Here is a 27,056-nt window from a genome sequence, read left to right as displayed (position 1 = left end):
ATCCTGCAGCTTGGCTGGAGTATGTGTGCTCCAAAAACTGCTGGGAACATCCCCTAGAGCCCCTCACAGGAACTGGAATCTTAGGAAGGAAAAGCAGCCTCACTCATTCCAGCGTCCAGCTCATCCCAAACGGGCTTCTTAGACCTGGACACAGGGGCCTGGAGCAAGCTGCTCCAGTGGAAGGTGTCCCTGCCCGTGGCAGGGGTTGGAGCTGGAGGAGCTTTAAGGTCTCTTCAACCCAAACCATTCCATGGATCTATGTTAGCCTCTGAATCCTCAGGACTTCACATCTCTTTCCATGCCAACACCCACCCTGTGCCTCCCACAAAGCCCTGGTCAGCTCCAAATACATGGAGAGATTCAAACCCAGGTGAGAAGTGGTTGAAGAAGAGCTCTGCAGGGATGGCAATGTGCAGAGATGAAGGTGACCGAGCAGCCTGAGCAAGCATCAAGGTGCTTGGCACGTAAAAGACCTGCCAGGCATCAGGAAAGCAGCAGCATGGAGACCTGCAAGACACGTTTGCTGCACAGGAGTTAGTGCAAAGGGGAAAGCAGGAGTACCTGGCCTTGGTTCCTGCACAGGATGCCCTGCACCAGCTGCTGTACACAGCAAGGGAAAGGCTTGGGATCAGCCCCGGAACCAGCAGGTGCTGTGCCAGAGGAGGGGACACAACCTGCTTCCTACTCAGGACTGGAAGGAGCAGTGGGATGCTCCTTGAGTCTTCACCTGGATGGGAAAGCTTCAGCTGAGGAAAAGAGATCCCAATGAAATGCATGAGCATCCCTGCCAAGAGCAGGTGAGTCCACATGAACACGTCAGTCACCTCAGCCACAAGGCTGGATGAGCTCCCTGCTGGGCTGGACAACACCCGAGCTCCCAGCAGCATCCCAAGGTTTTTAAGCTCATCTCCTCATCCCGGACAAGCAGGAGGGCAGCTCCTTCTGCTGCCGGGATTTACTATTCCTTCCCTCCTCAGAAACCTGGGACAAGGTCTTCATAGCTATATTGAAGGCATTTTCTGCTTATCAAACATAACTAAGGTTCAAAGGGTTACAAGGAGAAGAGTTGCCTCAGACAAGGACACTGGGTGTAGGGATATTTGTAGGGAAAACTCTTGGCTCACCCTGCTCCTCAACAGCCACTGCAGGATGCAGGGAAGCAGCCGGGATTCATGGGAGAGTTGCTTGTTTTGATGAATCCCAGCACTAGCTAAAGCCTAAGCCTGGCATCAGAGAGGTTACCTGCACATCTGCCCACCTGCGAGTCGGAGACTAAATGCTTCCAACTGGATCTGAGGAGAGGTTTCCTGAAGTTAGGAATGCTTTAATTCTGTTTTATAAAGAACAGGGTTTGGAGATAAACAACAATCCATGACAGTAGAATGGCATCGCTGGAAATGCAACTCCAGGATCATTATTACACACTTTAGGTTTGATGCAATTTAGCCAGAAATAAGTATTTGCTCACAGAAAGTGTGTGAAGTCATACTCATTAATAAAACCTCTTAGAATCATCTATCCAGTCATTAAAAACACATAATCCAGGCTCTAAACCCAACAAATATCCCACAATTAGGGATTTTGCTACAAGCAATGTCTGTAAAACAGTTGGCAATGGAACATACCAATCCCACCATTCCCCATGTGTAGGTTCTGATGTTAACACAGCACCTAAACATTGGTTCAGATCAGTTCAGGACCTGTATCACAGCACGGAGTGAATGTTAATCGGTTAAACAAGGAAGTTCCAGTTTATTTTTAGCATTTGGAAGCAGCAACAGGAGAGCCAGATGCTCTGACAGAGGAAAGCGCTGGAGGACAAAAGCGAGCAAGTGCTTTTTGGCTCAATACAACAAAAGTGGAGCTTACCAACATGTATATCCCAACACAGTTCCCAGGCCCCGCGGTAAAATCCTGGCCAAATGAGGAAAACAATAATAACTCAAGGAATTACAGAGGAAAAAGAGGGTTTCAGCCCATGTTCTCCCAAAGGAATCACAAACGCGACAGCTCTGTGGCAACACACGCCACATCCCACACACAGAACACAGGGAGCTCCAAGCGGTGACAGAGGGAACAGATGATGGATCTCAGAGCAGGATTTGCATCCAGCCTAGCTAGAGGTGGCTCAGGAAGTGCTTCCCGCTCCATAGATAACCACCAGCAATACAGATACATTGACAGACAGTTTAGACAGGGGAAAGACGTACCTGCCCAGGCTCGCCTCCTCCTCCTTCACTTCTTTCTTCACAGCTTCAGCCTGAAAGGCAGAAATCAGGGTCAGTTCCTGCAGCTTTCAGAACCATCAGTAGAGAACTTGAATAACCCAGCAAATAACAGAGCTCCCCATGACCATCAGCGTGTACTCACAGCCCAGAACCCCCCTGTGTGATGGGCTGCACCCCCAGAGCGTGAGCAGCAGCTCAGGGAGGGGATCCTGCCCCTCTGCTGTGCTCTGGGGAGACCCCCCCTGCAGTCCTGATCCAGCTCTGGGGCAGCAGCACAAGAGGGACGTGGAGCTGCTGGAGCGAGGCCAGAGGAGGCCATGGAGATGCTGCGAGGGCTGGAGCAGCTCTGCTCTGGAGCCAGGCTGAGAGAGCTGGGCTGGGGCAGCCTGGAGAAGAGAAGGCTCCTGAAGAGGAGACCTGAGAGCAGCTCCAGTGCCTAAAGGGGCTGCAGGAAACCTGGAGAGGGGCTTGGGACAAGGGCCTGTAGGGACAGGCCAAGGGGAATGGCTTTAACCTGCCAGAGGGGAGACTGAGATGAGCTCTTAGGCAGAAGCTCTTCCCTGAGGGTGCTGAGGTGCTGGCCCAGGGTGCCCAGAGAAGCTACTTACCTCAGTCACTAGGTTTCCCCTGGTATGCAGCAGAGGATGGAGTTTCTCCCTGGCTTTCCTGTTATCTCTAATAGACTTGACAAAGTACTTTCTGCTATCTCTGACGGCAGTGGCCAGATGTAATTCCATTTGTGCCTTTGTCTTTCTAACCTTCTCTCTATATAGCCTAACAAATGCTCCATCCCTGGCAGCGTTCAAGCCCAGGCTGGACAGAGCCTTGGGTGACATAGTGCAGTGTGAGGCGCCCCTCCACATGGCAGGGCTTGGAACTGGATGAGCTTAATGTCCTTTCCAACCCAAACCTTTCCATGATTCTATGACCCTTCCACAAGTGACAGATTCTCCTTCTTTCCCCAGGTTCCAGCACTATTTCCCTGTTCAGCCAGGCTGGTCTCTTCCCTGCACATAGGGACCACCCGCTCCTTCGCCTTAAGGCTTTCATTCCTGAAGCCTTCCTGGACCCCTTTGTCCTTCAGTCATGCTTTCCTAAGGAATTCTGCCAACCAGCACCCTACCCAGGCCAAAGGCAGCCCTCTGGAAGCCTAAGGTAGAAGTTTCGCTGACCTTCTTCCTGACTTCTCCAAGGATGGATAATTCAATCATATTGACTATTGAATCATATTGAATCATACAGGGATCACCCTGCCCTAGACAGCCTCCACCCATCACATCACCAACCAGTCCTTCCCTGTAAGCAGCAAACCCAGGCAGGCAGCTCCTCTAGAGCTGTTGTGCTGAACTTCAGCTCATTTCTGATGCTGGGCTGCATCAAGAGGAGCGTGACCAGCAGGTCGAAGGAGGTGATCCTGCCCCTCTGCTCTGCTCTCGTGAGACCTCACTTGGAGCATTGTGTGCAGTTCTGGTGTCCTCAACATAAAAAGGACATGGAACTGTTGGAACAAGTCCAGAGGAGGCCACGAGGATGAGCAGGGGCTGGAGCACCTCCTGTATGGAGCCAGGCTGAGAAAGTTGGGGCTCTTCAGCCTGGAGAAGAGAAGGCTGCGTGGAGACCTCAGAGCAGCTTCCAGTGTCTGAAGGGGGCCTACAAGGATGCTGGGGATGGACTCTTCATCAGGGACTGCAGTGATAGGACAAGGGGTAACGGGTTCAAACTGAAACAGGGGAAGTTTAGATTGGATCTAAGGAAGAAATTCTTTACTGTGAGGGTGGTGAGGCACTGGAATGGGTTGCCCAGGGAGGTTGTGAATGCCCCATCCTTGGTGGTGTTTAAGGCCAGGTTGGATGAGGCCTTGGGTGACCTGGTTTAGTGTGAGGTGTCCCTGCCCATGGCAGGGGGTTGGAACTGGATGATCTTAAGGTCCTTTCCAACCCTAACTATTCTATGATTCTGTGATTCTCTGATTTCCAAGAACCCAGACTACAGCCATGTGAGATGATGTCAGATGCAGGTTTGGGTACATCTTTTACTAGGCTGAAGAAAACAGCCACACCTTCATACTTCCAAGCTTTTCCTCAAGTCTAGACCATAGGACTAAGCTCCTTTAGCGCTGAAAAATGAGCTAAACAGCATGAAGGTGCTTGTGCTAAGGAATGCCTGTCAAGTGTTCATTGTGGGAACACTATGACTCAAACCTGCTCTTTATAGCAGTTCCCCGTATTTGCTGTAGCAACAGAATAACGTGTCTTTGTCACTGTAAGTGTTGCATCAGGGTTCAAAGCCAACAAACAATGGCATCCTCACTCGGGTTCCCCAATAGGGCTTCTTCCCAGCATTACACAGTGGGTGACACAGGGTGCTGCTCTGGTCCAGGGGGCTGAGCAGCCTGACAGGGGGCACAGGGGCACAGTGACAGTGGTAATGTCAGTGCTCCCTTAACCCCATCCTTGTTTGGTTTCTGTAACAGTGCTGATAATGTCCAAATTGAATACTGTTGAAGATGTAAGATGATCTTAAGGTCCTTTCCAACCCTAACTATTCTAGGATTCTATGAAATAAGGAGAAGGAGGATGTGCGAATGGAATACAGAATTAGCTGCAAGTGGTGGTGTCCCCACCTCTGTCAATGTGACTGTCACAGCCTCTGCACAAGACATGGGATCCCAGCGTGGTTTGGGTTGGAAAGGAGCTTAAAGCTCCTCCAGCTCCAACCCCTGCCACGGGCAGGGACCCCTTCCACTGGAGCAGCTTGCTCCAAGCCCCTGTGTCCAACCTGGCCTTGAACACTGCCAGGGATGGGGCAGCCACAGCTTCTCTGGGCACCCTGGGCCAGCGCCTCAGCACCCTCACAGGGAAGAGCTTCTGCCTAAGAGCTCATCTCAGTCTCCTCTCTGGCAGGTTCAAGCCATTCCCCTTGGCCTGTCCCTAGAGGCCCTTGGGCAAGGCCCCTCTCCAGAATCAAGAGGACTAAAGCAGATGAATCAGCCTAGATCAGATGAGCTCTAAATTCACTCATCACACCTCTTCTAACCCGTATTGAATCACTGCTTTCCTCCTTTTTCTTTTCATCCTTCATCAGGAGATTTTACTTTCCTCAGTGGAAAGAGGTTCCACACAGAATCACAGAATCCCAAGGGTTGGAAGCGACCTCAAAAGCTCATCTAAGTCCAACCCCCCTGCAAGAGCAGGGTAACCTAGAGTACATCCCACAGGAACTTGTCCAGCCGGGCCTTGAATATCTCCAACGCAGGAGACTCCACAACCCCCCTGGGCAACCTGTTCCAGGGCTCTGTCACTCTCACAGTAAAGAAGTTTTTCCTGATGTTCACATGGAACCTCCTATGCTCCAGTTTACACCCATTACCCCTTGTCCTATCACTGCACATCACTGAGAAAAGCCTGGTTCCATCATTCTGGCACTCACCCTTTACATATTTGTAACCATTGATGAGGTCACCCCTCAGTCTCCTCCAAGCTAAAGAGCCCCAGCTCCCTCAGCCTCTCCTCATAAGGGAGATGTTCCACTCCCTTCATCATCTTTGTGGCTCTGTGCTGGACTCTTTCAAGCAATTCCCTGTCCTTTGGGAGCTGAGGGGCCCAGAACTGGACACAACATTCCAGATGCGGCCTCACCAAGGCAGAGGAGAGGCGGAGGAGAACCTCTCTTGACCTACTGCCCACAGCCTTTCTAATGCACCCTAGGATGCCATTGGCCTTCTTGGCCACAAGGGCACATTGCTGGCTCATGGTCATCCTCCCATCCACCAGGACCCCCAGGTCCCTTTCCCCTTCACTACTTTCCAGCAGGTCCAACCCCCAACCTGTACTGGTCCATGGGGTTCTTCCTCCCCACATGCAGGACTCTACACTTGCCCTTGTTGAATTTCATCAAGTTTCTCCCCGCTGAACTCTCCAGCCTGTCCAGGTCCCGCTGGATGGCAGCACAGCCTTCTGGTGTGTCAGCCACTCCTCCCAGTTTAGTGTCATCAGCGAACTTGCTGAGGGTACATTCAGTTCCCTCATCCAGGTCGTTGATGAAAATATGAAACAGCACTGGTCCCAGCACCGACCCCTGAGGGACTCCACCAGTCACAGAGCTCCAGCTCCATTCATGTACGTAAAATACAGAAAGAGATAAAGGCAGACAAACAGCCGCCCATCCTCCCTCCCTGTGCCACAGCCCACAAGAGATGAGTTAACCCAGCTCCTGCTATGACCCAGGTTTCACTCTCCTCCAGTGACAGCAACCACTGCAGGAGCTGCTCTCCATGGGAAGCTGGCTCTATTCCATAAGAACAAGGTAGCATTGAAGGAATCTCACCTCAGCAGCCTCTCCCCTGGGTGACAGCGTGCAGGTCAGGGTGTGCTCCCCCATGCTGTATGGGTACTGCCTCAGGAAGTTGTACATGGATCTGGCTGAGCTGGGACTATCCAGCTGCAGGATTGCCTAGAAGGAAAAGCAGCACAAGCTTCAGCTCACTGGTACCTCAGCTGTTTCTGCACTGCAGGACAAGTCTAGCACATGGAGTTGGTACAGCATGTGATATCCAGTGTTCCTGAAAGGTTTCGCCTCCTCCACTTGAAATTCATTTGAAATGAGCAGCATTTTTGGATGGAATCCTGTTCTGGAGACAGACACCACCAGATTTCTTTCTGGCAGGCTGAAGAGAGAAATCTCTCCATCTGGAATTATCTCTAGAACTATATAAGGAACTGCATCACCAGCCAGTGGAGCCTAGAGCATCCACAAGAGCATCCCCAGCAGGGATGAAGTTCTCATTGTCCCACTCTGCTCAGCACTGGCCAGGCCACACTGGGAATACTGGGTTCAGTTTTGGTCCCCGCTGTACAAAAAAGATGTGGATGGGCTGGAGGGGTCCAGGGAAGGGCCACAAAGATGATCCAAGGGCTGGGAAGTGTGTGAGGAAAGGCTGAGAGAGCTGGGACTGTTCAGCTGGAGAAGAGAAGGCTCCTTAAGGGGAGACCTTGTCACCATGTGCCAGTGTTTAAAGGGTAGCTACAAAGATAATGGAGACTCCCTTCAGATGAGGAGTCCCATGGGAAAGCCGAGCAGTGATGGGCACAAGTTACTGCTGGGGAGATTCCAGCTGGACACAAGAGGAAAACCTTTTCCAGTGAGAACAACCAGAGACTGGAATAATGTCCCCAGGGAAGTGGTGACTCCCCAGCATTGGACACTTAAGGCTGGGCTGCACAGGGTGCTGGGCCATCCAGTCTAGGTCATGCTGTGCCTAAAAGGTTGGAACAGATGATCCCTGAGCTCCCTCCCAACATGGGATTCATGGGAAGCATGGGATTTTCTTGTTCAGGATGAGTGGGAAACTGTTTGTTCTCTTAATAAGAGAACCTTCTTGGCACTGGGAGGTGACTTTACCTTGTTCTTGTTCTTCAGCACAACGTAATGGTCCACTTTGCCAAAGCGAAGCCCCACACAAACTACTTCGAGCTCTCTGTAGCCAGCATCTGGCAGGTTCCCCAGGTGCACAAACTGCCTGTGAACAGTTTCAGTATCCACCTAAAGAGAAGCAATGACAAAACGCGCTTTACCTTTGTATCAGCACTGAACTGGGGTAGAAAAACCTCACAGGAAACCCCCTTATCACTCAGATCTGAGGGAAAGGAGCATTCACACACGTCCAATGTTCCCCCTTCCACATTCACACCAGATTTAAGGCCCTTTCCAACCCAAACCATTCTGGTTCTATGATTTTCCATTTTCCATGCTGTATGTCAAAAGCAGCAGCTGTGCTTCCCGGGAATTGACAGCAAACTTGACAGGATCAAGTTGTTCTATTTTAAAGGAACACTGCAAGATCAGAGTCACAGAACCCTGGAATGGAGACCTTAAAGCTCCTCCAGCTCCAACCCCTGCCACGGGCAGGGATCTCTTCCACCGGAGCAGCTTGCTCCAAGCCCCTGTGTCCAACCTGGCCTTGAACACTGCCAGGGATGGGGCAGCCACAGCTTCTCTGGGCACCCTGGGCCAGCGCCTCAGCACCCTCACAGGGAAGAGCTTCTGCCTAAGAGCTCATCTCAGTCTCCCCTCTGGCAGGTTCAAGCCATTCCCCTTGGCCTGGCCCTACAGGCCCTTGGCCAAAACCCCTCTCCAGGTTTCTTGTCAGCCCTTAATGCAGTGCAGGAGCAGAGGGCCAAGAAGGGAGCCTCACTGCACTGAACAAAGCACAGCAGTGGTTTTGATCCTTTAACCATAATAGCTGGCTAGAAAACCCAAGGGAGAATGGGTGGTATTACAAACAGGTCATCACTGTGCACTGGCTGAGCTGCAGGTGCTATCAGAGCATGAAAATGACGTAACAGAAGGGGATGTTCTCCCAAGACTCCTGTTAATGTTTAATTCCTTGGGCTTTATGCATCATGGAGTTACTCTAAGAGAACATTTACTCCTTCTAATCCCTGCCCATCCACCCATGAAAACACTCAGCAACATTTAATTCCAGAGAAAGCTGAGGTAAATGCTAGTGTTTCAGCACGAAGGATAGGAATTCTCATTTAAAACCCAGGATTTGGGTAGCAGCAGGAGTCAGACTTACCTTGGGGTCAGAATCTTTAATGAGAGCAGTGAATAGTGCTTCCTGCAACAGAAAAAAGCAAAGAAAGAGACATGATCTGAACTGTAGAACACAGCTTCAGCAGCAGCAAACTGCCCGTGACTGCCTCCCACCAACTCCTTTATTAACAAAGCCAACAGCATCAGCACTCCTGACATCTGTGCTCTTCCTGTGTCAGAAAGGCAGGAGCCAAGGAGCCAGTTACCAGCATCACTCTTCAATAGGAGACGCCAGCAGAACGCATAAAGCAGTGTCTAAAAGTCAGCTCCAGTATAAAATCCTGCTCCTCACCCAAATGCTCTCCCATCTCTTGGAATTTCAATACATTTGCTCACTTACTTCATCTTTGACACTCTGATACTGGGGCAGCATGGTGATGCAGAGCTGGTTTCCATCCAGAGACATGGGAAAGCAGGTGTAGAATTTCACCATGGAATCTGCACATTTTCTACTGATTTCAAGATATGCCTTTTAAAACAGAGAAAATGGACATTATTAAACACTTTCACCTCACATTGATGCTTCCTGAGCTACAGCATCACATCTGCGTGCATTAGAAACACATTTACTGCTTCTTTAGGCGGAATCACTACTAAATGCCACTTAAAATACCTTCTTATGAGATGAGAGGATCAGCACATCCCTCAGTCCCCCGAATGGCTTTGCGAGGTTGGAAACGTCTTCCACAGAGAATCCTTTCTCAGGCAGGTTTGAAATGAGGACCACGCAGGAATCATCCATTTCCTGACACAAAATGAAGTGTTACTGGTATTCCAAACTGATGGAGCTCTGAAGGGCATTAGGTTTTACTACCTAAACTCACTGTTAACCCACTGCAGCTGGGGCTCCAGACTCTTGTACCAGGAGATAAGGTTCAATAGTAAGTAAATGCAAACTGATAATGGCAAGAAAATGAGTAATAGAGGATGGCCAGAGAAACATCCATTACAATGACCAGTTTCATCCCAAACCGGTCATATGGACGGGGCTTGGAGCAAGTTGCTCTAGTGGAAGGTGTCCGTGCCCATGGCATGGGCTTGGAACTGAATGAGCTTTAAGGTCCCTTTCAACCCAAAGCATTCCATGATTCTATGATTCATTTTAACTGTGGATGTACCTACCTAAGGGAATTCCGCACACACCCCAGGCTCCCTCCCTCATGTCAACTCATCAAAAACTCAAACAATCCCCTATAATTACACCACCACTTTATAGCATGACATGTCCACACATCAGACACTGCAGGACTGGATGCGCAAAGGCTGCATCCAAAGAGAAGGAACCCACAGCAGAGCAGTGCTGATGTCCAGAGCACAAAGGAGCTCTGGGGTCACTAACAACAGCCACAGAGGGAGCTGGTGGATACCTGTGAAGCCACAACCAGCAAGGGGAAAATAAACCCACTATTCCTCAAGGAGTTTAACAGGTTGGGGATGTAAATGGGAGGTTTTAATGCAGCACACGGGAATGACCCCACTGTCCTTACAGCTTCCAAAGTCACCTTTACACTGACCTGGACTCCTAGGTCTGTGGGTTCTTCACTCTTTATTGTCATTATGGTGGCTTCTAGAACACAAAGGTGGGAACAGGTTAGTACTTGAGGTTTGCTGATGCACTGCAGAGCTTTAAGAACTTCTATCATTACACTTTAGCCCCACTGCTGTTGTGAAAGATTAAATATTCCTCCATGGAACTTACAGCGACAAATGACACCAGTGAGACACAGACAGTGTGCGGTAAGTGTTTCCAGGAATACCAGCTTTAAGAGGAGATACAAAATGAATGGATAATCCTGGATTCATACACACACACTCTGCTGACATTGAGACCTTATCAATTCACAACGGAGGCCTTACCAGCTCAACACCTTCTTGTGGGCACACAAGGACTGTGTAGGTGCCCAGCATGTGCCCACATCACCTTTTCCTTCTTTTTCCTGGGACAAGTCCAAAGAGATACGTGAAAGGCTCCAAAGAAAACAGACAGTGGGAAAAGTGCTGTTCTTCAGCAACTGGTGTTGGGATTGGGACAGGCCAAGGGGAATGGCTTTAATCTGCCAGAGGGGAGACTGAGATGAGCTCTTAGGCAGAAGCTCTTCCCTGTGAGGGTGCTGAGGCGCTGGCCCAGGGTGCCCAGAGAAGCTGTGGCTGCCCCATCCCTGGCAGTGTTCAAGGCCAGGTTGGACACAGGGGCTTGGAGCAAGCTGCTCCAGTGGAAGGGGTCCCTGCCTGTGGCAGGAGTTGGAGCTGGAGGAGCTTTAAAGTCCCTTCCAACCCAAACCAGCCTGGGAGCCTGTGAAACAGGATAACATCTATCATATGGGATAAGCAAGAGCAGGTAAAGGAGAATCACTTTGTAAAGTGTTTGTCTCTACCGCTAACAAGTCCAGAAACTGCAACCTTGCCCTATCTCCACTGTGACACTCGTAGTATAACTGAGAATTAACACACACTCATGCTATGTATAAAAGTCTGTTCTGAATCAGTTATAAACCATGCGGAAAACAGCATCTATGAAACCAGCTGCAGGTGGCAATGGGTAGCAACGAGAACAAAAGCATCAGTGGGGGAAGCTGCAAACAGGACCTACAGAAAGCCTGGACCCTTTGCTCTGATGAGCTGTAAACAGAAGTCCCCCAAGTAGCAGTGAAAAGCTCAAAGTAAAACCATCATGTCCGCTGAAAGATGGAAATCCGGGGGGTTTTAGGCACCTCCATCACCACCTGAGGTCTGTGTTTCAGTCAGTGAACCTTGATGAACAGATGCTTCCCTGCGTCATTTGAGTTTCCTGGCCTCAGAAGCACTCTCTTTTAGCTCACAAGATCAGGGGGCTTTAGGACAGATTAAACCCTGTCCATGTGCAACTTACCTTGACCAATTAAAGCTTTATTTAACTCATTCAAGTCCACTGCTGCCACCTGAGGCATCTGGGAGAGTTTGTCTAAGAAAGGGATGAAGACGACATCACCACATTAAACTCCACATCACTCACAAAGAGCAGGTAAGTCAAAACCAGCATTATCATCTCAGAGTTACCCAGCAGAGCTGCAGGAGTGGGGGCTCCTTTGGCCTGAGTCTCTGCTGGCTTCCCAGGCTCCGGATCTCCATCCCCTTCTGTGATGGTCTTTGGCTCCGACAGCTTTGTCTCCTCAGCTTCCATTTCAGCTTCCATTGGGATCTGGACATCTTCCTCTAGAGATTTGGCTGGTGGGTAAACGGCAGGAAGAAGCATCAGCCAAGCCACAAGAAAGGTGTCAAACATCTCCTGCAGTGGCCAGTACAGTGAGAGGTGGGGGAAGCTCAGGCTACAGCCTCAAGTATCTGCTCAGAAAGGCGAGCAGGGAAGTGGAAAAGCACCAGCCCATGTTTTCCAGTAAAGAGTTCTCACTTATCTTACCTGCAGTGTTTGAGGTTTTCTTGGTTTTACTCTCTCCTGTCAATGCTGATTTCTTAGTCTTTTCTTTTTTACCTGTATAAAATAACCAAGCGTCAGAAGAAATGCTTATTCCAGAATTACTTACAAAGAATATAAAGAAACAAACAAAAATTGGTTAACTTGCAGCAATTCAACTGATATTTTTACTACTGACTTTTGATAAGGGCCTGTGGGGACGGGACAAGGGGAACGGCTTTAACCTGCCCGAGGGGAGACTGAGAGGAGCTCTTAGGCAGAAGCTCTTCCCTGTGAGGGTGCTGAGGTGCTGGCACAGGGTGCCCAGAGAAGCTGTGGCTGCCCCATCCCTGGCAGTGTTCAAGGCCAGGTTGGACACAGGGGCTTGGAGCAAGCTGCTCCAGTGGAAGGGGTCCTTGCCCGTGTCCCCATGAGCTTTAAGCTCCTTTCTAACCCAAACCAGTTCCTTCCATACAAGGAACAGAAGACGCTGAGGAGCACTGCACTGACTGTGGGAGAGGATGTTGAATACATTGAACTCAGCTTGTGGAATTACACTTCTTTCTGGAGCCCACATTGCCACAATCATCTCCCAATAGATGGGGCAATCATTTAGGGCTTAAGCACAGAGCAAGGCGATTTTATTGCTACTTGAGGGCTGGGGTTTGTGGTGTCTTCTAAAGAGAGGAACATGAGGCTGCATGAAAAGGATGACATTTCTAAGGATGAACCAGGCATTTCCCAGCAGCTCCAGGACTTGGTCAGTCCCTGTGACGAAAAACACTCACGTAAAAGAAATGGGAATAAAGAAGGAAGGGAAAAAGAGAGGTATCATCAGATGGAAAGTAACCACAACCTCACCTGCAACTAATTTCTTTGTGGTGGCGTTCGGATCTTTTCTGTTATAAAGGGGGATAAAGAAAGAAAAATCAGTTTTAAAGATAATTAATGAATATAAAACAGCTGAAAAAGCTCAAATCCAGTACAACACAAGAAACCAAACCAGGAGCATCGTATTTGCTTCCCAGCTGCTGTCACTAACACTGATGTGAGTAACAGCAACACTTACTTGGTGCCTGGTGCTGCTTTCTTAACATTCTGAGCCCGTTTCTTTATAATCTTTTTGGCCTGGAAGGGACAGAAGGAAGAACTTGTAGTGCATCATTTGTATTTCATATAGAAATGTGTGTAGATACATATATAAAATATATATAAAATACATATAAAATAGTATTAATAATCATTAAGAGTAATTAATTATATATATTAATACAGGTTGCACCTTTCCCTGTTTGTTAAATGGGTACTATTACAAACACCAAATATAACCAAGAAAACGGAATCTGGAGGTTCAGGAAGTGCCTCTGCACGAGCATTCAGCCTGTTCTTTATGGAAAGCTCATAAAAACCACATTAAAAGCACTAAACCTGTTCTCCTGGAGCCCCTCAGGTGATGGAGCAATAACCAAGCTCCTCACAGTGTCCTGCTCTGTGCCCATGGCCCTCACCTGCCCGGGAGGAGCTCTGGGTTTCTCTGCTACGCTGATCTTCACCCTCTTGCCATTCACCAGCACTGGCACCGTTTCACCGTATTTCACCGCCGCGATCACAGCTTCTTTGTAGTTCATCTCCAGGAAGGCCTGAAATCAATGGGCAGTTCAGTGCTCATCGTACACACACAACATGCAATCCACTGCAGGTTCTCCTTAGGCAATGTGCTCATGGCAGAACTCCACATCCGCCCATAAGTGAGCTCACAGGGAGCCTGGTGAAGTCCGGTTTCTGCATAATAGAATCCTTTAGGTTGGAAAAGATCTTTAGGATCGAGTCCAGCTGTTAACCCAGCACCGGTTAAAACACAGAATCCCAGACTGGTTTGGGTTGGAAGGGACCTTAAAGCTCACCCAGCCCCAACCCCTGCCACAGGCAGGGACCCCTTCCACTGGAGCAGCTTGCTCCAAGCCCCTGTGTCCAACCTGGCCTTGAACACTGCCAGGGATGGGGCAGCCACAGCTTCTCTGGGCACCCTGGGCCAGCGCCTCAGCACCCTCACAGGGAAGAGCTTCTGCCTAAGAGCTCAGCTCAGTCTCCCCTCGGGCAGGTTAAAGCCATTCCCCTTGTTCTGTCCCTACAGGCCCTTGTCCCAAGCCCCTCTCCAGGTTTCCTGCAGCCCCTTCAGGCACTGGAGCTGCTCTAAGGTCTCCCCTTCAGGAGCCTTCTCTTCTCCAGGCTGCCCCAGCCCAGCTCTCTCAGCCTGGCTCCAGAGCAGAGCTGCTCCAGCCCTCGCAGCATCTCTGTGGCCTCCTCTGGCCTCGCTTCAACAGCTCCACGTCCCTCTTGTGCTGTTGCCCCAGAGCTGGATGCAGGATGTCCTATTTACACGTACGTTCAATCTCTCCAGGGACAGTGCCTCCACCACTGCTCTGGGCAGCCTGTTGCAGTGCTTGACAATAGTCTTGATGAAGAATACTTCCTAACATCCAATCTAAATCTCCCAAAGACATCCCACTTTCTCTATCAGTTACTAACTTGGGTAGCAAGATGAATGGAATTTATAAAATTAGCACTTCCAGCTATTCCAAGACTCTGGATGTGATCATTAATGACAAAACACCAGGAAGCCTTACCCTATATTCACCTGCAGATCCAAACAAGACACATTTTCATTGCTAGAATGGGGGCTTTTTGCCACTCTGACCCAAAGCCACTGCACGGGGGGGAATCTCACCTCGTTCCTGGAGCGAAGCACAATGAGGTCACTGACTTTGCCAAAAGGCTGCACGATCTTTTTAATATCCTGATCAGAAAAGCCATCATCCGGTAAATCTGAGATCTGCAGCACGGTCCCGCAGGTGAGCAGCTCCTCCCTCAGCAGCTGTAACCAGGAAATAGAACACAAAGAAGCACTTGCCATGTGGTTCTTACCTCCCATATGGAGCCAGGCTGAGAACACTGGGGCTGTTCAGCCTGGAGAAGAGCAGCTGCGTGGAGACCTCAGAGCAGCTTCCAGTATCTGAAGGGGGCTACAAGGATGCTGGAGAGGGACTCTTCATCCTCTTCATCAGGGACTGCAGTCATAGAACAAGAGGTGATGGGCTCAAACTGAAACAGGGGAAGCTGAGATTGGATCTAAGGAAGAAATCCTTTACTGTGAGGGTGGTGAGGCACTGGAATGGGTTGCCCAGGGAGGTTGTGAATGCTTCATCCCTGGCAGTGTTCAAGGCCAGGCTGGATGGAGCCTTGGGTGACCTGGTTTAGTGACAATGGCAGGGGGGTTGGAACTGGATGATCTTAAGGTCCCTTCCAACCCTAACTATTCTATGATCTATGTCAGGCACAGTGAAAGGAAGAAAACAGGATCTGGCATGAAGATGAGTCCAATGTAGATGCCTGCTTCACTGGGGTGTTGTCATGGAATCCTAGGATAGTTTGGGTTGGAAAGGACCTGAAAGCTCTGTCGTGGTTAAACCCAACTGGCAGCTGAAGTACCATGCTGCAGCTTCCTCACCCCTCCTTCCTACACCCGGCAGGATGGGAGGAGAATGTAAAAGCCACACGTTGAGATAAGAACAGTTTAGTAACTGAAGTACAACACAACATAACGCTAATGACAGTAATAAGGGAAATAATGAGAGATAAATAAAACTAAAAGGGGAAAGGGAAACAAACCCCCAATGAACAGCAGTGATGGCACAACCCAGCCCTCACCACAGCTGAGCACTGCCCAGCCCCAGCAGCAACTGGGGCTCCGTCCAAGTCCCCCCAGTTTCTCCCCTGAGCCTGACGTGCTATGGGCTGGGATGGTCTGGAATATCCCTTGGGCTGCCTGGGTTTCAGGTCTCTGCTCTGCTCCCTTCCAGCTTTTTGTGTCCCTCCTCACTGGCACAGCATGGGGCTGAGCAGCCCTTGATCAGGGCAAGTGCTGCTGAGCAACAACTGAACACCGGGGCGTTATCAGCGCTGTCCTCAGAGCAAAGCCAGAACAGCCGTGGAGCAGTGAGCAGGGACAGAATTAACTCCATCCCAGCTGGAACCAGCACAGCTCCAGAACTGCAGCCCAGAGGATCCCAAGAATCCCAGACTGCTTTGGGTTTAACAGGACTTTAACGCTCATCCAGCTCCAAACCCTGCCACAGCAGAGACTCCTTCCACTACATCAGGATGCTCCTTTCAATACCATCCATCAGCTTTCCACAGCTCTAGGCAGCGTTCTCTTTGCTTGTCATCTAGAGGATAGCAACCACCAATGACTTGCATCTCCAATAACCAAACACTATCTGGTTTATAGGGGGTGTTCCCAAGAGACCCAAATGATCAGTAGGATGGCCATTGGCTTAAGAGCCTTCTTACAGCAGCAGTAAATATCTCTGCTGCAAACAGAGCCCATCACTCACCCCTCATGCAAACCAGGGCAGGAAAGCACCAGAGAGGTTTTGCTTCCCTTTTTGAAAGACCCTTGCCATGGAGATGACCACACATACCTGCAGCCAGCAACCCTTTGCATTATGCTGGCACTATCTATTGCATGGAATCAGCAAACAGGATGGTTCATCTCTCCATATGATCCCCCCAACCAAATTCCTAACATCCCAGAGAATAAAGCAGGAAGGAACTCACCCTGTTGTAAGAAGATGGACGAGGTGCACTGGTTCCTGGAGGTAAACCCTCCTCCCCCTCCTCCATCCCTTCACTTTGGGGCAAATCATCAGCTTCAGCAGGTGAAGAACTTGACCCAGCCCCATCTTTGGAGGCCTTTGAAGAAACACTTGCTTTCAGTAGCTTCTTCAGGCTTCCAGGCACCTTCCCTAGGAGTCCTTGAGAGCTTGAGGACTTTCCTGATCCTGAAGATCCTTGTCCAGCTGCTTGAAGTGACTTATGTTTATTGAATGCTGCTACAAAGCCAGGCCCCAGAGTTTTCATGACTGCCTCCAGGGCTGCCTTTCTGTCTGTGGGAGAAGGGAAACACCAGCCTGGTGGGTTTGCTTTGAAAAGAGAACTCACAGTAAGTTAATGATGAGTTACACTAAGATAAACTGGAGATGCAGGGATTTGATGGATGGACCATTCGGTGGACACGGAATTGGCTGGATGGTTACACTCAGAGAGTTGTGGTTAATGGATCAAGGACCAAGCAGAGGACCAGTGAGGAGTGGTGTTCCTCACCAGGCACTGGGGATGCTCAACATCTCCGTCAGTGACATGGACAGTGGGATGAGAACCCTCAGCAGGTTGCTGATGACACGGAGCTCTGTGGTGTCACCAGCACGCTGGAGGGAAGGGATGGGATCCAGAGGGACCTGGACAGGCTGCAGAGGTGGAACTGTGTGAACCTCATGGAGTTCAACAAGGCCAAGTGCAAGGTCCTGCACAGGGGTGGGGACAATCCCAGCACAGACACAGGCTGGAGAAGCTTCTGGAGACCTTAGAGCAGCTCCAGGGCCTAAAAGGGCTCCAGGAAACCTGGAGAGGGGTTTGGGACAAGGGCCTGTAGGGACAGGACAAGGGGAATGGCTTGAACCTGCCAGAGGGGAGACTGAGATGAGCTCTTGGGCAGAAGCTCTTCCCTGTGAGTGGAAGGTGTGGAAGGTGTCCCTGCCTGTGGCAGGGGTTGGAACTGGAAGAGCTTTAAGGTCCTTGAACACTGCACCAGTGTCCAGTGTCTGTTTTCCTGGGATCAAAGGCATTTCCCTCTGGCAGTGCGTGCCTGGCCCTTACCTTGGTACCGGGTTGACCTCCTCGATGACCAGTCATAGCTGGAAGATCTCTGGGGTCGTGAGCTGCTTCTCAGCGGGTTTCTCGAGCGCTGTGGGGACCTGGATCTGTGCCTGGGGCTGAGTCGTCGCATCTGCCGCGGGCTCCGACTTCTGGGCCTTGATCTGAAGCGCCCGGAGCTCCGGGATCGGGATCGGCGTGGAACATAGCTGGAGCTGGAGGCCCGCGAGCGCCTGGGGCTGGGACTGGAGGAGCTGGAGCGGCGCTTGGGGGTCTGGTTCTCTTTCCTGTCACCAGCATTCCTAAAGGAGCAAAGGCACCAACAGGATTTGACAAGGTGGAAAAGAAGAATTAACCTGAGTCTGCAAATATAGAAGCAAAACTGGCAATGTTTAGAGCCTCATTTGTTATCAAACATAGTGGTAGCACGTTTGTTATGAGGATGATCAGGGGACTGGAGCACCTCCTGTGTGCAGACAGGCTGAGAAAGTTGGGGCTGTTCAGCCTGGAGAAGAGAAGGCTGCATGGAGACCTCAGAGCAGCTTCCAGTGTCTGAAGGGGGCCTACAAGGATGCTGGGGATGGGCTCTTCATCAGGGACTGCAGTGACAGGACAAGGGGTAACGGGTTCAAACTGAAACAGGGGAAGTTTAGATTGGATCTAAGGAAGAAATTCTTTACTGTGAGGGTGGTGAGGCACTGGAATGGGTTGCCCAGGGAGGTTGTGAATGCTCCATCCCTGGCAGTGTTCAAGGCCAGGTTGGATGAGGCCTTGGGTGCCATGGTTTAGTGTGAGGTGTCCCTGCCCATGGCAGGGGGATTGGAAGTGGATGATCTTAAGGTCCTTTCCAACCAAAACTATTCTATGATTTAGGATACACAGAACTGAAAAGAAGCAAGTAAGAGAAAACAACCTACATGGAATAAGAAGAAGGACTTTAGGATGGACAGAACTGAAAAGAAAGAAATAGGAGAGAAAGAAGTAAGAAACAGCAAACAGAACTGAAGTTAGAAGCTGCAGTGCTGAGAAGGAATTCATGGCAAGGATCCATGATGAGTAATGAAATAAGATACTTCAGAATCATAGAATGGTTTGGGTTGGAAAGGACCTTAAATCCCATTATTCCTGTGCCAAATAAAAACATGGATATTAACACACCAGGGCACTTTACAGAAGGCAGAGCCTGCAAGGTGATGCAGCAGCAAGCTCAGTGACATGTGTGGTCACCATGAGCCTGCAGCTCCATCCTGACCCTCCCAGCTGGAGCAATGCTGTCAGTGGGAAGGATTGAAGAAAGCATCACCCTACAGAGCCACCCTGGCTCCATCAGCAAGCCCAGAGATCCCTCACACACAACTTGAAACACTTCCCCAGTAGATCCAGCCAAGAGCAGTTTCCTTGCCTGGTTGTACATGACATCCCCAGCCCTGAACAGCCACTTCACTTTGAGGGTTTAACATAGGATTCTTCTCCTTCTGAGAAGTTTATTTGCTTTATTTCTCTCTTTAAAGTCTCATTTCTCCCTGTTTGTAACATGGGGAGATCTCAGATGCACCCCACAAATAAACCTGACCCACATTTCCATTGAGCTTTGCAACACTGCTTTTGCAAATGAATTTGATGCTTAAACTGATGTCAAACTGACTACTGCAGGGTCAAAGGAGAATCCAGCAAAATCCCAGTCCCCTCATTCCTATTAGGACACACACTGGAATACATAGAGATGCTGAAGCAGTAAAATGATCCAGTCTTAGAATCATAGAATCATGGAAGGGGTTGGGTTGGAAGGGACCTTAAAGCTCCTCCCGCAACAGCCCCTGTCATGGGCAAGGGACACCTTGGAGCAGCTTGCTCCAAGCCCCATCCAACCTGCCCTTGAACACTGCCAGGGATGGGTTAAGGATCAAGATCCTGCTGAGATTTAAGCAGGATCAGCTCACAGGGTGTGTTTCAAAACACATACTACTAAAGAGCATCATTTTATAGGGCAGAAGAGCCACGATGAGCTCATGGATTCCAGTTTTCTCAGGTTGGGATCACGCAGCTCCCCAAGGGACCTGTGTACTGCAAAGGCTGGGAAAGCAGAGCCAGCGCTGGCTCCTCAAACAGGTTTCCAGATGAAAACAAGAGTGGCTTGGCTGGAAAAGAGATGAAGTGTAAAAGTCTGGAATCACGGTTTAATCTGTGACCCAAGGCTGGTCAGACCCGATCAGTCACTTCTGTCACAGGGGTAACTTATGGCTTGAGCATGGGGAGAAGAAAGGCTCAAGGTGAGGCTGACAACAGGATCAGTGCTCAGGATTTACAGTTTATCCTCATCCTTGTGGAGGAATTTCAGGTGTTTTGCCACTTATTAACGGGATCATTGCATCAGGAATGGTTTGGGTTGAAGGGAGCTTAAAGCTCCTCCAGCTCCAACCCCTGCCACGGGCAGGGACCCCTTCCACTGGAGCAGCTTGCTCCAAGCCCCGTGTCCAACCTGGCCTTGAACACTGCCAGGGATGGGGCAGCCACAGCTTCTCTGGGCACCCTGGGCCAGCGCCTCAGCACCCTCACAGAGAAGAGCTTCTGCCTTAGATCTGAATGAACACAGGACGAAACCCACTAAAACACCCCAGAGAATTCCATACCCAAACATGACACCACTGAAGAGCCACCAGGAGCAGAGCAGGAAAATAACCACATCAATAACATATTTATAGCAGGAAGACATCAAATGAAGCTGTAACCAAAAAGCAGTTACCTCTTTGAGGAGTGAGACTCAGGGTTCCAGTCAGGGTATCTGTCAAACATTAAGAACACGCCATCAGTGAAGCAGCTCAATCTGCCCCTCAAGACCAGGCTGTGCTTACATGCAGTTCACAGACACATGTTCCCATTCAGGAGTCCAGAAGCACTCAGTGTCAGTTCAGCTTTGACCCTGATGGGCTAAGACTGGGATAACACTTGGATAAGGAAACCCAAGGTGCTTCCCCAGAGCACGTGTGCACAGCCAACACCAAGGGAACTTTGGAAAGGGATTCCTTACTGTTGACGTAACTGGCGGCAGCTCTCGATGTGAGAAGGGGTGTTCTGATGCAGAATCCAGTCCTGAGTGGAGAGAAGACATCCAGAGAGGTTCGGTTAGCACATAAAACGGTGGCTCTGGACCTCAACTGCTGGTTATGTGTTGGGGTATTTCACCTTCCATCCCGTTTTACCTTCCATCACGTTCTACCTTCCAAATGATCTTCTGTCAAAGTCAGGTTTCTCACTTAGGATGAATACTCTTACAGGCAAAGGGCTAAAATACTGCTTGATCATCAAAAGCTGTTACAGAACTCAAAGGAATCGAAGGGGAAGGGGAACGAGTGCATCGTGTTCAATGAAATCTGTCACTTCCAGCGACACGCTGGGTGTTGTAACCACATCGGTAACACAAGAGGGTGACCCAACAGCCACAAAACTATGAGAGGTCTCCATGGGTTGGCAGGCTGGTGAACACATACATAGCAAAATGAGCTGAATAAACCAGAGAACCTGACACGAGGTGGTATCTTTAAGCACTATTTGTACAGAGGAATGCCTGTGCATGCCTTCAGCTCAAGAATCCCAGCCTGGTTTGGGTTGGAAGGGACCTTAAAGCTCCTCCAGCTCCAACCCCTGCCACAGGCAGGGACCCCTTCCACTGGAGCAGCTTGCTCCAAGCCCCTGTGTCCAACCTGGCCTTGAACACTGCCAGGGATGGGGCAGCCACAGCTTCTCTGGGCACCCTGTGCCAGCACCTCAGCATACAAACCAGAGAATGGTTATATAGAAATAAGTTCATATAAATACATATAAATTCATATAGGAATATAGATGATTTAAAATACATACATTTAAATAAATATAAAACCCAATAAATGCATGTAAATTCATATAAATAAATACAAAACAGGCAATGATGGCAAAATAATGCAGCTGACAGCAAAGCTTCACAACATAACTTGCAGTTGTGACATTCCCTGCTGCTCTTCCTAAGCACAAGCTGGTTTCCAACACAGGAGATGACAGAAGGCCAGTACCAACCCCTCTGTTTCTTCTCAAATGCTGAACCTTTGGTTAGAAGCAAAGCTCGTGATGGTTTACTCACAGCCTGTGAGGTGGATGAGTTACTGTGAGCAGGACAAGGTTAGTTTTGTGTGGTTTGGAAGCACACGGGGGTGAAAGCAGCAGCTCCTCACACCCTACGCGCACTACAAGGTGCTAGAGACACCTACTCAACCTTCCTTACCCAGAGCTACAACACATTTTAAGCACAAAACTGACTGTGATTTCCTCAAGACACAGATACAATGCTTAAACCAAGCTCAGAAAAGCTGATTTTATAGCTGAGCTCATGGAATTCTGCTCATTCCAGCTGCTCCAGTAACATATTCCTTGGAAGACCCTCTGTGTTACAACCATTAGTTGAACCAAAGCACATCAGGAGTTGATGAAACACCTTGCAGCCGTGGAGCTGTGCATCCCATGGATATAAAGGGAAGAGCAAGGAATTCACTGGTACAAACTGGTGTTGCTGAGCAATCCCATTCCTAGGAATGTTGTTTAATGCTGGTTTTGTAGTCTTAAAGTTAGGCAGGAAAACAAAAGGCTATGGCCCAAGGGCTAAAACAAAAGTGAACTGGGCTTCAAGTATCCCTTCCATGGTCCTGGATGACGAAAGCACCAGCAGGGCTGAGGGAGCCCATTTTGCCTCCCAGTGTCTTCAGCCACTGGTCCAAGGAGCATTAATGGGCCTGGCAGGATACAAAGAGACATTCTTCTCCCTCACAAACACAACACTCTTCTCTTCTTCAAGCCTCCATTATGCCACTGCCCTCTTGGGTTTCATAGTTCGCCAGGAGGCTCCATTCATGCGCATTCCTCCTCTGGGATTAACTCCTTGTCCTTCCCAGTCTTCAGGAATATTCCATTTCCTCCGGTGACTCTGCCCCCAAGGATGGATCCTTCTCCCCAAAGGAGAGCATCCTCTCCCAGCACAAGGAGAGGATCTCCCATTATACCCCAAGGAGAGGCGACACCTCCCAGCAGCAGCACTGCTGCTCCGTGGCCAGGCCCACTGGGATGAGCTCCTCCATTGCCGCATTGGCCAGTTCCAATGGCAAACCTCCTGTTACTCATGGATCACCACCAAGGTGTCTACAGTCCCCAACTCACCTGCCAACAGTAAGGTAACAGTACACCAGGACAGCACCCAGCACTTGTTTGTGCTGGGTTTGTGTATAACAAGCAGGAGTAAAATGGAGCAGACTCCATGCTGTCCCCTTCAGCAAAGGAATCCAAGTGCAATTTGCTATGGAAAACACTGAGGCTCCACGACTTGACCCAAGTGAAAGCCCAAGGATCACCCTCACTGTAAACCTACTCAAGCTAGAAAACAGAACTTGTCATACGCTGAAAGTATGATCCCTCGTGGTGACAGTACCGCAAACCCACTTCATTCCCAAAGTGACACACGGTTGAAGACGCAGGAATCCCACTCCATTATCCCAATGAAGCCACAATTTCAAGGGGAAATGAAGCTCTTCTGTGAAGTATCCATAGAACGCCTCAGTACATTGGGGGGTTGTAAATAAACTCAAAGGAGACCACACCAGGGTGAGATTCCATCTAACCAGGGGCAAAACTGGGTGCTATTCCCCAAAGATCCACTGCAGGACATGAATGCACAGATGTCTGAGGACACCTCCTGGATCAAAAGGCCCCCTTAGCAGCCATTAAGTTTCCACATTCATTTTGTAGAGCTCAAAAGCCCACCTACCCTTACCTACAACACAATACTGCAAGCAGCCACCTCCAACAAACCTTCCCAACACAACGTAGAAGCAAGGACAAACCTTTCACGTTCCTAACACCGCTCCAACACCACCACCGAGATCTCCAGTCCACGGCAACCACTATTTAGAATCCCAGAGTGGTTTGGGTTGGAAGGGACCTTAAAGCTCCTCCAGTTCCATGCCCTGCCATGGGCAAGGACACCTTCCACTAGAGCAGCTTGCTCCAAGCCCCATCCCTTTACTACAAGCCCATGTTTCGGACATGGAAGCGGCCTGTTGGAGCTGCTGGCCTGCAGCGTGTCAGGGCACATCGGGTTAGGCACAGGCCTGACAGCAAAGGGCCACAGTTGAATGAAATGATGGCTTTTCCATGGACAACATCAGGCCAGAGAGATGATAAATCCTGTAACTTCTGACCAGTGTAACAGCAAAACACCACCTTCCAGCGTATGTAAATGCAGGAGAGACCTCCAGGACCCTTCTGAGATCACAAAGAGAATACATTCACTTGCTCCTCCATAAGACACTAACTGATTTAGGAATACTGCAGGTATCTCAAGGGCTTTCTCAGCTTGGATTCCATCAGACCTCATTGATCCAGCAAGTTGAGTACTTCAGAGGGACCTGCAGGGAGAACGGAAAGGATGCCCTAGGGAACAGCAGGAGCATTCTTCACTCCAAGCCAGTGTTTCACCACATTGATGGGAGATCCAGGCTGAGGAGACAGTGCAGATGATGCAGTTTCAGCCACCAATGGTCACTGCAGCTCCAGAGGCAGCTGACTGCCCAGGACCATGAGCTGGGTCCCACATCCAGCTGGAATTCTGACCTTTTCATATCCCCACGCCAGGTAACATACTTCAGTTCTCTTCAATTGGCAAAGCAGCTTCAGCTACAGCCAGGAAACAAATCCCAGAGGAGTTGGTACCTTGGTACAAGGCTGGATTAAGTCTATGTCAAAAGACAGCTCACTGAAACTCCGGTTTTCAGATACTCAGTATCTTTAAGCATTGATTAAAGGGCAGCTTTTCCTCATTCAGCATCCTCCATCATCTTCATCCATTCTTGTCTCATGCCATCCACTTGGCTTCCCTTTTGCTTCCCTGTTTTCTTTCCAGTCTGCCACATTACAAAGACATCTGCTCACAGCACCGCACTGGTAACCTGCTGTTACACAGAGGAAGGGACCTTAAAGCTCCTCCAGCTCCAACCCCTGCCACGGGCAGGGACCCCTTCCACTGGAGCAGCTTGCTCCAAGCCCCTGTGTCCAACCTGGCCTTGAGCACTGCCAGGGATGGGGCAGCCACAGCTTCTCTGGGCACCCTGGGCCAGCGCCTCAGCACCCTCACAGGGAAGAGCTTCTGCCTAAGAGCTCAGCTCAGTCTCCCCTCGGGCAGGTTAAAGCCATTCCCCTTGGCCTGTCCCTACAGGCCCTTGTCCCAAGCCCCTCTCCAGGTTTCTCCTGCAGCCCCTTTAGGCACTGGAGCTGCTCTAAGGTCTCCCCTTCAGGAGCCTTCTCCTCTCCAGGCTGATCCAGCCCAGCTCTCTCAGCCTGGCTCCAGAGCAGAGCTGCTCCAGCATCTCCATGGCCTCCTGTGGGCTCACTCCAGCAGCTTCACGTCCCTCTCGTGCTCCATCCCAGTGTCCATGTCACTGGCAGATGTTGAACAGCACCAGTCCCAACATCACCCCTGAGAGTCATCACCAGCCTCTGCCTGGACCTTGAGCTATTGACCACAGTTCTTTGAGCGTGACCCTTCAGCCAATTCCTCATCCACCGGGTGGTTTATCCATCAAATCCACGTCTCTCCAGTTCACACACATGGATGTCATGTGGGGTAACATCAAACACCTTGCACAGTCCTTGCTACTACACACCAGAAATCACATCCAATCACTTCAACCTAAAACCCCTCTGAAGCTCCAGTCCACCTACAGCTGTGCTGGGCAGACCAAAGGTCCATCCAGCTCACCCAGCACCTCCTCTCCCATGGCAGAGAAGAGCCCAGCACCACAGAGCTGCTTCCCCAGAGCACACCTCCAGCCTCCTGCCCACCCTGGCCCTCTCTGCAGGACTTCTGGAGCATCTTCTTCCATCAACTTCTCATTTTCAACCAACATTTCACAACACTGCAGCAAACATTATCTCTGCAACAACCACTTCCCAGTGCAGGTCACACCACTCACATCTATTTCTGCTGTTCCATCTCCCCATCGCTTCCAGTCTGAAGGTTTCACGTGCTTCCTCCCTAACGCTTCACACAACTGAACATCTGGGTCCCCTTCAACCATGAGAACTGGGACAAAGACAACTCCATTTGGAAACCCGATGGTAAAGCTGAAAGAGGAAGAATTCTTCACTCTTTGGAGTTCACAAATACACCAGGGAAGCGTTTCTTGTACAAGCTTTTATTTTCTGCAGCAAGGAAAAGAAACCAGCTCACTCACGTGGTTATTAGGCAATGCTGTTGTCTAAACAGGGCTTGTCCCGTGGGCTCAAACCAGACGGAGCTGCCTACACAGCAGCCGCTCTATCTAGAAGATACTACACAGAGTAAAGGTAACACACACCCAAGGCAGGAGCAGCACAACAGGGAGGGAAGGTTCTGGAGAGCATGGACTGCACTTTGTGCCCTCAGGACAAGGGATAACCTTGGATCTCCCCAGCAAAAATCACAGCTGATTCCTTAGTGCTTTTAGTAACAACATTCACTTCACGTGTAAAGTCCTGTGAGCAACCTACGGAATAACCCACATCCCAATGGATGACACGTCCCCAGAGTGCTTTGTCTTTATTACCTCACATGTACCACCCTGCTCAGCCATCCCAAACCTGCCCAGCTCAGCCTTCAGATGCAGAACCACTTAAAACCTCCGCTTTACTCCGAAGCTGTCACCATCTCAACTGCTCACCCTGGCTTTAACACGCAGCACAAACCAGGCCAAGGAGTCCTGCAGGCGTTTGCCAACTGCACATAAACCCCCTCAGCCTTCCCCAGGCTTGTTGAAGGCTTCTTTATACCTCTAACATCAAACTAAAACTGAATGCTTGAGTTTGCTCTGTGACAGACCAAGCCTAAAGCTTCCAGATCAATCCACAGCTTTCCCAAGGCTTTGCTCTCTCCCAGTATTCACCAGTTCCTTTTCTTCCTTCAGGAGCTGGAAGTGTTATTTGCTTCAGAGCTGAAGGCTCAGCTGAATGAGAGTGGTTTGTGTGTCCCTCAGAGCTGATCTGCAGCCTCTGGAGCAGCCCCTGGCCCACAGAGCACATCTGGAGCTCCCACTCTCCAGATGAACAGGCTGCTTTGTTTTGCGGGGGGGGGAAACACA

At 50.0% G+C, this 27,056-nt stretch overlaps 1 protein-coding gene across 13 annotated transcripts in view; it reads right to left on the bottom strand.

The window, feature by feature from the left end:
- The window catches only part of ZNF638 (zinc finger protein 638), a 51,929-nt gene that overhangs the window by 10,674 nt on the left and 14,199 nt on the right, over window positions 1–27,056 (bottom strand). For 12 of the 13 annotated variants that reach the window (XM_080614561.1, XM_080614562.1, XM_080614556.1 and 9 more), the window contains 19 exons: window positions 20,954–21,015; window positions 20,669–20,707; window positions 17,929–18,227; window positions 16,831–17,159; window positions 14,942–15,088; window positions 13,722–13,853; window positions 13,283–13,341; window positions 13,075–13,112; window positions 12,220–12,291; window positions 11,859–12,026; window positions 11,692–11,763; window positions 10,337–10,389; window positions 9,436–9,567; window positions 9,163–9,291; window positions 8,806–8,847; window positions 7,629–7,769; window positions 6,555–6,680; window positions 2,211–2,260; window positions 1,870–1,914 (listed from right to left, as the gene is read on the bottom strand). In XM_080614561.1, coding sequence (XP_080470687.1) covers window positions 1,870–1,914; window positions 2,211–2,260; window positions 6,555–6,680; window positions 7,629–7,769; window positions 8,806–8,847; window positions 9,163–9,291; window positions 9,436–9,567; window positions 10,337–10,389; window positions 11,692–11,763; window positions 11,859–12,026; window positions 12,220–12,291; window positions 13,075–13,112; window positions 13,283–13,341; window positions 13,722–13,853; window positions 14,942–15,088; window positions 16,831–17,159; window positions 17,929–18,227; window positions 20,669–20,707; window positions 20,954–21,015 — 2,135 coding nt within the window. The remainder of the gene's footprint in view (window positions 1–1,869; window positions 1,915–2,210; window positions 2,261–6,554; window positions 6,681–7,628; window positions 7,770–8,805; window positions 8,848–9,162; window positions 9,292–9,435; window positions 9,568–10,336; window positions 10,390–11,691; window positions 11,764–11,858; window positions 12,027–12,219; window positions 12,292–13,074; window positions 13,113–13,282; window positions 13,342–13,721; window positions 13,854–14,941; window positions 15,089–16,830; window positions 17,160–17,928; window positions 18,228–20,668; window positions 20,708–20,953; window positions 21,016–27,056) is intronic. The other variant, XM_080614559.1, reaches the window with a different exon arrangement.

The sequence above is a fragment of the Psittacula echo genome, assembly GCF_963264785.1.
Source record: "Psittacula echo genome assembly, chromosome: 1".
NCBI lineage: Eukaryota > Metazoa > Chordata > Aves > Psittaciformes > Psittacidae > Psittacula > Psittacula echo.
The sequence above is the reverse complement of the archived record's forward strand: the minus strand, read 5'-3'. Positions and strand labels throughout refer to the sequence as shown.